Below are 13,643 nucleotides of genomic sequence, written 5' to 3'. Positions count from 1 at the left end.
GGTTTGAATGGCAAGCCGCGGTACCTTTTGCAGTTTGGCCCCGTTTTCGCGAGCTCCGTCGGGGTCCGGGCAGTGGGGTACAACTGAGAAAACATTGGATGCGCTTCATCGAAAGAAAAAACAAAACTGGGAACGACTCCGAAATTTATGGTGAAAATAAGGAAAAAAATATTCTAACTTGCACATGCATACGCGCAATCATGATATGTGTTAGTTTAAAATAAAACTGAGTTTGTTTTCTATTCTCAAGGTGTAGAACGAGTTCGGATTTAAATTGCAGTGGTTGTTTTTTTCTTTCAAAAGAACCGAAGGCCATATATTAGATAAAATTAGTCCTTATAGGAATGAAAAATTGCAGGCAAGTTCTTGAAGAAATCAGCATTGGCTTCCTTCCACACCCAATAGTGGTGCGTCGTGCTGCCTCTAGGTCGTCATCTTGTTGAAACACATGAGTTTAAAGAAGTGACGACAGGGAATTCATTGATGTAGAGGTGCAAACGCTGACAAAGCAAACTAGATAGATCGTCATGCCGAAGAAGCCAACACCAAGGAGGGCCCACAAAATAATCTCAACTCGCAAAACAAAGAAGAGGACACAAACCTCAAAAGTTCCCTGACGAGCCGTATCTAGCTGCTACAGGGATGGATATGGAAAAGGAGAGAAAAACATGTTGCGACCCTTTCACAATATGCCACCACTAAGAACAAACGCTAATTACGCCAGACCGAGTGACCGACAATCGACTTCATCCTCCGACTCGTTGACGTCACTAAGAGGAAGGATAATGACATTGGTAAAGCCAAAGCTCCATTATTCCCATCACCATCGCTGCCCTAACTTCACCTGTGGTGATAAACTCGAAAACCCTATGAGACATAGCGGTGCTCATATCTACGGTTCCCTTATCCTCCTACCGCTGCGGGAGGCAGAGGCCAGGGGAGCCCGCATGCTGAGGGGAGACAAGTGAACCTCCTATGGCCTTCTCTCTAGCAAACCCTAGGAAAATGTTTAATTAAAGGGAAACAAAGCTATGTAAAATGCGTCTTGTGATGATAAAACTAAAAGAACTTCTAAAATAGTTTTCCTGGGAGCACAGATACACCGCAAATTCAAGTGCCACACAAGAGTGGCTTTGACATTCCGTGGTATCTAAATTTAGTTTTCTCGGGAAACATTGAGTGGTTTTCACATTCCATGGCATGAATAGAATCTGACACGGACACGAGGTTCGTGCTGGACGTTGGGCAGCATAAACATATGGCCATAGGAGAACAAATGCTTGATCTTAAAGCAACATGAATTGAACCGAGAAGGTTAGCGAATTGCAACAAAGATCTTCTTTCTTATGGGAATTACGACAAAGATAACGAAGGGCGAAAAGTATAGAAATATGAAAATGCGAGTCAGAAATTACATGGGAGAAAACATTTCTATCCTGGGTTTCTCCTACATTTGTTCGCCCAATAATCCTTTGTTCCACAGTGGGCCATTTGTTGCCAAACAATCCTTGTTCCAAAATGAGCCTAATAATAATACCCCCTACCTTCTAAAATAAGTGCCGTGGTATTAGTTCAAATTTAGGGAGTACTTCTCGTTGCAATCACATGGTGGTGTGATGGGTCCACTCTTTGTAAACTATATCGTTATTCTGACGATTTTTTTTCCTATTTCTTCATGTTGCCTGGCGGTTTGAAGGCATCCCTTCTGATGTAATCAAATGACCACTATCAAAACGACTCCGTTGTCAGATTAAAGTAAATTTATGAACATGGCCAGAGTCATAATACAATAAACCGTTTATTTAGGACGAATAAACCGTTCATCATGACATCTAAAAGAAACAAGAATGACGCTGTGAGGCAGATGGAAGTATCACGTTGCACCTGTCTGGTTCATCAAATAGATAAGTATCACGTTGCACCTGTTTGACGCTGTGAGGCATGCCATTTAAAAACTCACAAGTATTAAATTCCTAAAAACAACAAATTGATTGAAATCAGCCAGGTTACAAGTTCTGAATTTCTACTTTAAACATTGGCTTTGATTGTGACTTTGCAATAATGGATTAAACAGAAGCATGTACAACTGCAACACCGAGAAGACAAATATTGAGAATACAAGGAAAATAATTGAGGTTAATGGTCTACATAGAGAACCGAAATTAACACAAAAGGAATCAAGTACAGGAAATATAGCTATTTGTACGAACAGAATGAAGTAAAGTAAAATGAGAGAAATGCCGCAATATGATGGTACAATCTCAAGCAACAGAATCCCAGCATGACACAACCAGAACAGAAACTAGAAAACAAATGCAAGGCAATCCTGGGCAGATGCATGCAGCAAGAAATAATGTTTGGGTTGCCAATAGTTCTTGAATCTCAAAGCAGCCGAATGTGCATCTCCACAGTCGAATGATTAGCACCGGTGCCAGCAGAGAACGCTCGCTCCACTGATGGAAATAGAAGCTTGGATGCATCACCAAGGCACCAAATAAAACCCTGCATGTATGATATGGGAATCAGCCCTCATCCAGAACAGTCACTATGCAAGTATGCAGTTTTAAAAAGCAACATTCTAGCATCGGGTTCTTACTTGATGAGGTGCTATGTACATCTGGTATATTTGCCTAATGATGTTTTCATAAAAGATATGCTTCTAAAACTGTTAAACTGATCATTGGCAATACTCCGCCAGGTCAATCTGTGGAGGTATTGTTTTTATTTCTGTCCCAAGTTCTTGCTCAATCCTATACCTGCAAACAGAAGAAAACAAACAGTTCAGAAACCTTGGTAGATTAGTAGAAAAGAACTTGTCTTTGTTTCGAAATATCCTAACAAGCCACTTTAGCAAAGTATCCTTACATGTTGAAACGGTCCTCATAAGTGATTAAGTTCACCGCCAAACCAAGGTGTCCAAATCTTCCAGAACGACCAACCTAGGAAAATGTCAAAGGAGTGGAACTTTTAAATGAATCAAGTTATAACAAGTATCAGGGCGCCAACCGGTTTAGAAACTCAAGACTACTGAAGCCTATTAGTTCAAATAATATATAATAAATAAAGAAAAGCACTAGCAAATAAAGCACTGGTGACATGAAAATACATGCTAGACATGTTTTCAGCATTAACCACAAAGCTTTGTCAGTGTCATCAGTAAAACGACTCCGCAATTTCCAAAAGGTTTTGTTCTGGTGATGGTGGTGGTGGTGTGTGTGAGTGCAAACAAATGGAAGGAATTCCCAACATCCATAAGAACCGAGGTTGAACAGCTGAGTTAGCTTTCCAGTGTTCTGCTAAAGTTAGCCAAGCAATAGGAAAAACTACTGGATCAGGTACAGATGCATTGAAACAATTCGCTTCAGAAAACACATCAAAGATCTTTATACTGCAAAACTGAGTGACCCAAACATATAAAACTGCTGTGCTGAAACCATGCATGATGCAAATAAACAACTTACCCTATGCAAATATGTTTCAGCAGTCTTGGGGAAGTCAAAATTGATGACAACATTAACAGCTTGAATGTCAATTCCTCTAGTAAAAAGATCTGCAATCAAATAATTTCTTGAGAGAAGTTCTTCATAGCATTTCCCACAAATAAAGTGTAAAATAGCAATGCATTTAGCATTGTATGATATGTAGAAATTCAAATTTAGGCAACCCATACCATGATGAGCGTATGCAGTTTTCTAAAGAATATTTTAGACATAGATAGCTTCATCCCTGCTATGTCTAATACATAGTTTTAAATAGCAGGCTATGGCATTCTACGTTTGGAGCTAAATTAACTCTATGGCGTGCTAAATGACGCTAAGTTGTACACGATGCGTTTAGCGTGAGGCCCCTCCAAACACTATAGCAGAGCTATAACGCAGACATAGCGCGCTACTTAAATTATGGTCTAATCCGATAGTCTAGATTTTTATTTCTCTTTATTTATTTATTTTATGTCGCAGATAGTATAACTCTATTTATACAAATCAGGCTAACAAGTTATTCAAGTATTCCTTTGATATTTGCTCAACTCAGCAATAACTACTACTCCCTCCGTTCCTAAATATTTGTCTTTTTAGAGATTTCAAATGAAGTACCACATACGGATGTATATAGACATATTTTAGAGTGTAGATTCACTCATTTTGCTCCGTATGTAATCACTTGTTGAAATCTCTAGAAAGACAAATATTTAGGAATGAAGGGAGTATAATCCCACCTAGTCCTTCCAACCATCTTCAAGCTCAAGTCAACAATTTAGATAAAATGCAGAAAGTATTAATAGCACTCTAGTTAGTAAACTGAGGATGATATATGGTGGTCTATTTAGAAGATTTGTAGAACAAACAAGACTACAAGAGAAGGCTAAATTCTTAAACAACAAGAGACAAAAGACAAATTACAAATTCTAGTGCAAAGAAAGACTACAAGAGTAGTCTAAAGTCTTGGTTCAAGACTAGATGAGCTGAGAAAAACAAATTACAAGTTCACTTTAATGTGTTCAGAACTTCTTTAATTCACCAAAGGCATGCTTTGGAGGCCTAATGATTACGATTTACCCGCGGTGAGATATAATAATAAAAGAGGAACTCGGATATGCTTACGTAGTGAAAAGAAAGTAAATGATTCATAGGAAGACAACTAAGAAGAAATCAGAAAGTGCATAAAAGAATAACAGAAATGCTAAAAATCTGACTCTGAATTTTTAGAGATGGCAAATCGAACGTTTTTTCATGGCAATTTATATTGACGCGAGGATAGCAAATTTAGTTTGCAAGCACGGCAATTTTCCTGGCAAAAAATGAACTGAGGCAGATTTGCCACGCCTGCCAACTAAACTTGCCATCCTCGGCGAACACAACTTGCCATGAAAAATGCTCGATTGCCACGCCTAAAAAACTGACGTCGCTGGATATTCAGGTCCAAGAGTAATCCGGAAGATAACAGATGATTCAGAGTATTTCCTAACAGTGGAAATTTTGATCAAGGCAAAAGGTGGAGAAGAACCTGTGCAAACAAGGTTTCTGCAAGCACCATTCCGAAAATCATGAAACACCCGGTTTCGGTGGTCTTGCAACATTTTAGCATGAATGTAGAAGCACGAATAGCCAAGCTCAGTGATTTTCTTTGCCAGTAGCTCGACTCTATTAACAGAGTTGCAGAATATAATAGACTGATTTATTTGAAGCTGGCGGTGAGAACAAAAAAAAGGAAATGTTTCAGTCTCTCGATATGTACAGGAAACGACAAATAACAAGTTTTGTTGTATCATGTACCTTTGAAAAAAGCGTGTTCAGACAATGAACCTTTTGCCTTTCTTCTACGAAGGCATAGTATTGTGTGATTCCTTTCAGTGTTAGTTCATCCATCAGATTAATAACATAAGGTCTAGGTAGGTACTTCTGCTTAAAATCCTTGACAGTTACAGGAAAGGTTGCAGAAAACAGCAATAGTTGCCGACTAGCTGGAAGGTAACGAATGAGTTGCTCCACGGAAGGCTGAAACTCAGGAGCTAACAGCTTGTCTGCCTGCATTTCAATGAAAGGAAGTCATATTATACTTTTGGAAGATAAGTATCAGACATGTTACATTCATTGATGACTTTCCCAGAGATCTGTACAAGATAATCCTTACAAAACAAAAAGTAACTAAAAATATGTGATAGTACATGATTCAATCATCTAAAAACTATAAATGCATGATTTACACAAGCGAGCATGAGTTACAGACATCAATCAGCAAATAAGAAAAACAAAGACCACAACTGCTCCAAGAAGACAAAAAGCTACAGTATTTGACAACATTTAGACCAGCAGATTAGTAAATGTGTGTGATTTTGATTTAGCACAACATTAGGAAGGGAACAGACATGTACAGCATCAGAAAAAATAAGAGAAGATACAGGAAAGAGTTCTCACTTTTTCCAAGACAGCTCTAACATTATATGATGCTAGACATTAAAGTGACATGACTTAAGATCAATTTGAATAAAGTAGCATGACTTGAGGTCAATTAAGTGAGAAGAAGCGACATCAATTGAAGATAAATAGCCCAACAAAACTAACATACTTGACTTGGCCTGACTACTGTGATGTAAACATGGTCAACAAAAACAGAATCTGAATTGTGTGTTTCTCTAATGATACCTCGTCCATGATGAGCATTGAACATTCGTTCAGCATACAAATGCCCTTCTTGGTAAGATCTAGTATACGGCCAGGTGTCCCGGCGAGTAAATGAACAGGTTGGTACAAACGCATGATGTCGTCCTTCAAGCTGGTTCCTCCAGTACTAACCATAACTTCAATATTCAGGTATTTTCCAAGCTCTTTGCAAACTTGTGAAGTCTGCAGAGCTAGTTCCCTTGTTGGTACCAATATAACAACTAAAGAAGAAATCCATGGATAGAACAGAGTTAAGTTAACAAACAGTATGTAAAGTAAAGTACATGGAAACATAACAATTATCTTAATACGATGTGAACACAAATTGGCACCACACAAACATTATCCTTAACGAAGGCTTCGAGGAGGGAGGAAGGGATCATCAGCTAAGAAGGTAAACGGTTGTTGCATCACAGTTTATAGTTTGATTACATATTTCAGTAAGAGAACACTAGAACACAAATACTTTGCATGTCCAAAAAATTAAATTGAGCTCCATACCTAATACTCTCAGCAATTTCTACCAGTAGATGCGTTAAAAATAATATCAACACAACAATTTTTCAGAAGTTCGCACTAATTTAACTCATTGAATGCGCGCACAGGAAGTGTGCTATTTGGCATAAATAATGCATCGGCTTGAATGCTAGTCACAAAAATGGTCGTGTGGTAGAAGATGGATGCACGTTATAAATCACATCAACGTAACCAGAAATATGGGATAACCTTTCAACCAACTGTTAATTGTACTGCTAACGTTAAATTGAAACAGTATGGATTAGATGATTTCTTGTAAATGAAACAGTAGAAGTGGCAAGTTCACCTTGTATGGCATTTTTCTCTGGGTCAATCTTTTCGAGTGCTGGAATGCAAAATGCAGCAGTCTTCCCGGTGCCGTTTTTCGCTCTTGCAAGAATATCACTTCCAGTTAGAGCAATTGGAATGCTTTCTTCTTGAATAGGAGATGGCCTTTCAAATCCCTTCTCATATATTCCCATAAGTAGCTCACGTTTCAAAAAATAATCTTCAAACTCATTGCCTTTCGTTGCAGTAACATCCTAAGTAAAGCACCAAACATATTGCAGAATAGAACATCAGTACACCTGACATCTTGCTGAGACTGAAATTCCATGGTGTCATTAGTACTCACCTCTGTCCTAAAACGAGTATCTGGAGCTGGAATATTCAACTGTGCCTTCCAATCTTGAGAGCTGGAACACCCAAAAGAATATCACGTTAAAGGTGACAACTAATTCCCGTAAAGGCAAAGCATTGCTAGGCCAGTTTCATACGGCATGACAAACAAATGAATCGATGCGATGCTGCAGAGAAGTATGGAACACCAGCAATGGTGAACCAAGATGAAAACACAGCGTGCTTGCATAAATAAAGTGCATCCAACCAGGAAGCAATCGATTGTAATAGAGCAAATGAGCTTGCAACCCAGTGGGTAGTTGCTTATTCAGCTTATTCAGTTAACAGTGTATACAGAGGAAGAGTTAAGCCTCTTGCAGCCATACAACTTAAGCAGAGCACTGCCTTGTCTACAAGGACATGATCTAATCATGAAATAGCTCCTCTTCCCCCACCCCCACCACCACCCGCAACCCCACCCCACTTCCGCGACCACAAGAAAATCGCATCCGGGCGACACAAACCCTATCAATCGGCAATAAGTAGCGTTTGGCGAAGGGCCATGCGGAAACTGTGTGTAAATGGCCCGTACCTCGTGTCCACCGCGTCGAGTCGCGCCACCGTCCTGGCCGCACCCTCTCCTGAAGCCTGGGCCGCGGCCTGGTCCCGCCGCAGCCACTGCTGATGCTGTTGTTGCTGATGCTGCTGCTGCTGTTGCTGCGAGAACGAGTTCCTCTGCGCGTGCTGCTGCTGCTGCTGCTGCGGGAACGAGTTCCTCTGCGCGTGCTGCTGCTGCTGCTGCTGGTAATCGTGGTGCTGGGGATGCGGGTTTCGGCCGCCGTAGTAGTTTTGGTTCCCGCCGCCACCTCCTCCACCGCCGCCGCCGCCGCCGCCGTTACCGCCGCGGCCACCGCCGCCGTAGTCGTAGCCGGGCGGGTACCGGGCCCTCGGGTGGTGCATGGCGGGATCTAGGGTTTTGGAGCTGGGGGCGACCAGGCGCGACGGATCTAGGGTTCCGACGGTTTGCCCCTTTCGGAGGGCGTGGGTTTCGCTTTTGGGCTTTGGACGCGGTGGATCCGATCCAGAAGTGCTCGGTTTCGAAATGTAGACCTCGGGAGGAGGCGGATATTTTTCTGTCTGATGAGGGGGGTTGCTGCATGGTTAGCATCCATTTCTCGGAAATTTTCAATCAGAAAACTGTCTCCTGGGCTTGATGTTCGAACTTAGTCTTGGAGGCTACCATCACCAAAAAAAACTTAGTCTTGGAGGCTTTTTTTTTAGGATTCAGATCTATATATTATCAAAATTCATCGAAAACACGAGGCAACTTAAACATAATAAAAATTATATTAAGAGTTCAAGACCGCCGAACGACCACTACTGTCGTCAAAACGAGCCGTCGACGCCTCGTTGCCGTCGCTCCTCTATCGGAACCGGCTAGACCTTGCCGATATCAGTCAATAAGTTTGCGCACACGTGGCCCTAAGGACCAACACCTTGAAACAACAGTCATCGTTGTTGATCCCTTGAATAGATCTGAAGCACTGGGCACTGAAATCTCCCCACACGATGAGAAGTCCTAACATCAACGTCCCAAGAAGATGACGAGAATCTTAGAGGCTTTTAAATTCAAATAATTTCCAGTTAATTTAAGGTCAAATTAATCTGTTTTATACTCCCTCTGTCCTAATTTGGACGGAAGGAGTATACAACTAATATGATTTTATTTAAAGGTCGTGTCTTGCTATATTTCATACAGATTTATGTAACCTCTTTTTTATTTGTTCTCTCTTACGTCTAGCTCCAAGCATGACAACCATCATGTCATTATTATCAAGAACGACTTAAATGGATTTAAGAGATTCAGGCATGTCATATTTGGGCAAAGCTTTAACCGTAAGTATTTCAACATCATGGATCAAAGTATCAAGCTTAAGCATCCCATTTTCTAGCTTGTCCAGTTTATTGCTACCAGGATTGTTTTTTCTAGGGGATGCCAACAAGATTGTTAAAATCTTGTTGAGTGGCAATAAAGTCCTTAAATAACACTCTCTTATTCAAAAGGTACATTTTTGTTACCATAAGAATTCTCAAAATTATTTTGAGGATAAGGTCTAGCATAATTATTATTACCACCAAAGTTCCTACTAGCATTATTAGCAAGGTTGTTTATTAATAAAGTTAACATCCACTTGCTCATTATTTTGTTGAACAAGTGCAACAAGAGAACATCCTTAACATCACCACGAGCCAACAGAGAAACATCCACTTGCTCATTATTACCACCAAGAGAAACATCCCTAACATCCATGTTTAGAAGCAATCATAGAAAGAATCATGTCAATTTTATCATTCAAAACAAAATATCTTCTCAACATATTTTACCTTCTTACCAGTTGGAGCTCTTCTCAACATATTCCTCAAATAGTAGCCGTAAATGTACCACTTGCAACCGAGTACAGAAGATTTCTAGAGATATAGTTGAGACCAGCATAGAATTTTTGTATAATCATCCACTCACTTAAACCATGTGTAGGACAAATCTTAGTTGTTGATTTTAACCTTTCCCGGACTTGGGCTACATGCTCATGCTCAATTTGTTTAAAATTCATGATAACATTCCTTAATTGTATGATTTTAGCGGGAGGATAATATTGACCAATAAAATCACCTTACATTTAGTCCAAGAATCAATATTATTTCTAGGCAAAGATATAAACCATTCCTAGCCTTTGCTCGTAATGAAAAAGGGAAAAGTTTTAACTTAACCTCATCTACTTCCTTATAATTTTTCATATCGCATATATCAACAAAATTATTTAAGATGAGAGGCAACATCTTCACTGTAAGAACGCGAGAATTGTTCTTTCATTACCAAGTTCAGCAAAGCAAGTTTGATTTCATAAGATTCCACACTTGTGGCTGGTGGAGCAATTGGTGTACTAATAAAGTTATTGTTATTACCACTTGCAAAATCACAAAGTTTACTATTTTGAGGTCTAGTAGACATCTTTTCAAGCTTAAAATAAAAGTAATTACTTGCTAAAAAAATTGTGTGTGTTTTTGAGTTTTGAGAAAGCAGAAAAGCGAAATAACAAGCAACAAAAGGTAACTAAGCAAAATATAAAACAATAAAGTAAAAGCAAAGGAGTGTAGGACCTATTTTCGTGATGAAACTCCCCGGAAACGACACAAGCAAAAGGCTTGCTTCCTCGCAACTATGAAGGTGCTCAGGGCCTAAGTGCAAGGGTTTGTATTCCCTCTGTTCCTAAATGTAAGTCTTTTTAGAGATTTCAATATGGACTAAATACAAATGTATATGCACATATTTTATAGTGTAGGTTCAGTCGTTTTGCTCTGTATGTAGTCCATATTGGAATCTCTAAAAAGACTTATATTGAGGAACGGATGGGAGTAGTAAACCACAGTTTCCCTCAGGTGACCTCATGGTTTATCGAACCAACGGGAGCTTAAGAACCACAACCAATGATCAATACCTGCACACACAAATAAAAAACTTTCTTAGGCCCAAGCATGACTCGTGAGGTTGTCAATCTCACTAGCTTGCTAGTTACAAAGGATTAAACGCAAATGAATGGGATTTTTGATTGCAACAGAAAAGTAAAAAAGAAACAATGAATTAAAAATAAAGCTGATTAAGATTGAAAGTTTTATAGGAAAAAGTGGATCAGGTTCCATAGGTTCACTAGTGGGCTCTCTTCAAAAGAAAGCAAAGTATGGTAAATAAATTAAATTGCAGTTTTTATGAGTATAAATATCCATGGCATAATTAGTACATGAGTATCACCTTCGTAAATCTACAGACCATTATCCAACTACATCTATAGCTAATACTCCATCCAAGACCACTATACATCATGCATCTTAAAGTATTAAGTGAAAACAAAGTACTACAATAAGCATGATGACATGAAGTAGGTAATATATTGTCTTCGCCCTCCGTTCAAATGACAACTACAGAATCATCTTTCTAACCCTAGATGTCGGTGCTAAATCCGGCATATCTCGAGGTAGGAGACCTAAGATGGGTGATAACCCACAAGTATAGGGGATCACAATAGTTTTTGAGGATAGAGTATTGAACCAAAATTTATTGATTCGACACAAGGTGAGCCAAAGAATATTTGCAAGTATTAGCAGTTGAGTTGTCAATTCAACCACACCTGGATAACTAAATATTTGCGGCAAAGTGATCAGTAGCACAGCAGTATGATAGTTTAATAGTAATGGTAACAGTAGCAATAACAACAGTAATAGTAGCAGTTTTATAGCGATTGTAACATCAGGAACAACAAAACTAACTTAAATATCAATGTGTGAAAGTCACAAGCATTGGATCAGTGATGAATAATTATCTTGAACGACATTCATCATGTAAGAGTAATAACCTAGGGCGACATAGAACTAGCTCCAATTCATCAATGCAATGTAGGCATGTATTCCGAATATAGTCATACGTGCTTATAATAAGAAATTGGATGACATCTTTTGTCCTACCCTCCCGTGGCAGCGGGGTTCATAAGGAAATCTAAGGGATATTAAGGTCTCCTTTTAATAGAGAACCAGAACAAAGCATTAACACATAGTGAACACATAAACTCCTCAAACTACGGTAATCATTGGAGAGAATCCTAATTATTGTCACCTTGTTATGTGGATCATAATAGGTAATAGGTTCATACAATTTGCAAGATAGGATCAAGAACACAAATATATTCATGAAAACATAAAGGGTTCAGATATGAAATCATGGCAATCGGGCCCAGTGACAAGCATTAAGCATAGCAAAGTCATAACAACATCAATCTCAGAACATAGTGGATACTAGGGACAAGCCCTAAGAAAACTAACTCGATTGCATGATAAGTCTCATCCAACCTATCACCGTCCAACAAGCCAATGAAGGAATTACGCACCCCGGTGGTGAGCTACTGCTACCTCTTGAGCACTGCGTTGGATTTCCTCGAAGAGGAGAGGATGATGCAGCAAAGTAGCATAAGTATTTCCCTTAGTTTTTGAGAACCAAGGTATCAATCCAGTAGGAGACCATGCACAAGTCCCTCGTACCTACACAAAACGATAGCAACTCGCAACCAATGCTTAGGGGTTGTCAATCCCTTCACGGTCACTTATGAGAGTGAGATCTGATAGAGATAATATTTTTGGTATTTTTGATACGTAGATGCAAAGTAAAAAGTAAAAGGCAAAGTAAAACAAAGCAAGTAAATAAAGTGATATAGATTGATATGATGAGAATAGACCCGGGGGCCATAGGTTTCACTGGTGGCTTCTCTCAAGAGCATAAGTATTCTACGGTGGGTGAACAAATTACTGTTGAGCAATTGACAGAATTGAGCATAGTTATGAGTATATCTAGGCAATGATCATGTATATAGGCATCACGTCCAAAACAAGTAGATCGAAATGATTCTGCATCTACTACTATTACTCCACTCATCGACCGCTATCCAGCATGCATCTAGAGTATTAAGTTAAAAACAGAGTAACGCCGTAAGCAAGATGACATGATGTAGAGGGATAAATTCATGCAATATGATAAAAAACCATCTTGTTATCCTCGATGGCAACAATACAATACGTGCCTTGCTGCCCCTTCTGTCACTGGGAAAGGACACCGCAAGATTGAACCCAAAGCTAAGCACTTCTCCCATTGCAAGAACTACCAATCTAGTTGGCCAAACCAAAAAGGATAATTCGAAGAGACTTGCAAAGATAACTCAATCATACATAAAAGAATTCAGAGAAGAATCAAATATTTTCCATAGATAATACTGGATCATAAACCCACAATTCATCGGTCTCAACAAACACACCGCAAAAAGAAGATTACATCGAATAGATCTCCACGAGAGAGGGGGAGAACATTGTATTGAGATCCAAAAAGAGAGAAGAAGCCATCTAGCTACTAGCTATGGACCCGAAGGTCTGAAGTAAACTACTCACACTTCATCGGAGGGGCTATGGTGATGATGTAGAAGCCCTCCGTGGTGGATGCCCCCTTCGGCGGAGCTCCGGAACAAGCCCCAAGATGGGATCTCGTGGATACAGAAGGTTGCGGCGGTGGAATTAGGTTTTTGGCTCCTGTTTTGATCGTTCGGGGATACGTAGGTATATATAGGAGGAAGGAGTACGTCGGTGGAGCGCCGAGGGGCCCACAAGGTAGGGGCGCGCCTAGGGGGGCGCGCCCTCCACCCTCGTGACCTCCTCGGGCACTGCTTGGAGTAGGGTCCAAGTCTCCTGGATCACGTTCGGTTGGAAAATCACGACCCCGAAAGTTTCATTCCGTTTGGACTCCGTTTGATATTC

General features: G+C 39.8%; 1 protein-coding gene across 1 annotated transcript; it reads right to left on the bottom strand.

Moving 5' to 3' along the window:
* Positions 1 to 2,100: 2,100 nt before the first annotated feature.
* LOC119335431 (DEAD-box ATP-dependent RNA helicase 12) lies at positions 2,101 to 8,402 on the bottom strand. The gene is made up of 10 exons (XM_037607567.1): positions 7,888 to 8,402; positions 7,312 to 7,372; positions 6,985 to 7,219; positions 6,144 to 6,382; positions 5,274 to 5,525; positions 5,005 to 5,185; positions 3,462 to 3,550; positions 2,866 to 2,939; positions 2,597 to 2,756; positions 2,101 to 2,502 (listed from the first exon to the last, which is right to left on the bottom strand). Exons 1-9 carry the CDS (start codon positions 8,253 to 8,255, stop codon positions 2,678 to 2,680), a joined length of 1,578 nt encoding a protein of 525 aa, XP_037463464.1. The 5' UTR covers positions 8,256 to 8,402; the 3' UTR covers positions 2,101 to 2,502; positions 2,597 to 2,677.
* Between the last annotated feature and the right edge of the window lie 5,241 nt (positions 8,403 to 13,643).

The sequence above is a fragment of the Triticum dicoccoides genome, chromosome 1B (assembly GCF_002162155.2).
Source record: "Triticum dicoccoides isolate Atlit2015 ecotype Zavitan chromosome 1B, WEW_v2.0, whole genome shotgun sequence".
Classification (NCBI taxonomy): domain Eukaryota; kingdom Viridiplantae; phylum Streptophyta; class Magnoliopsida; order Poales; family Poaceae; genus Triticum; species Triticum dicoccoides.
This window is presented reverse-complemented; position numbering and strand designations above follow the sequence as displayed.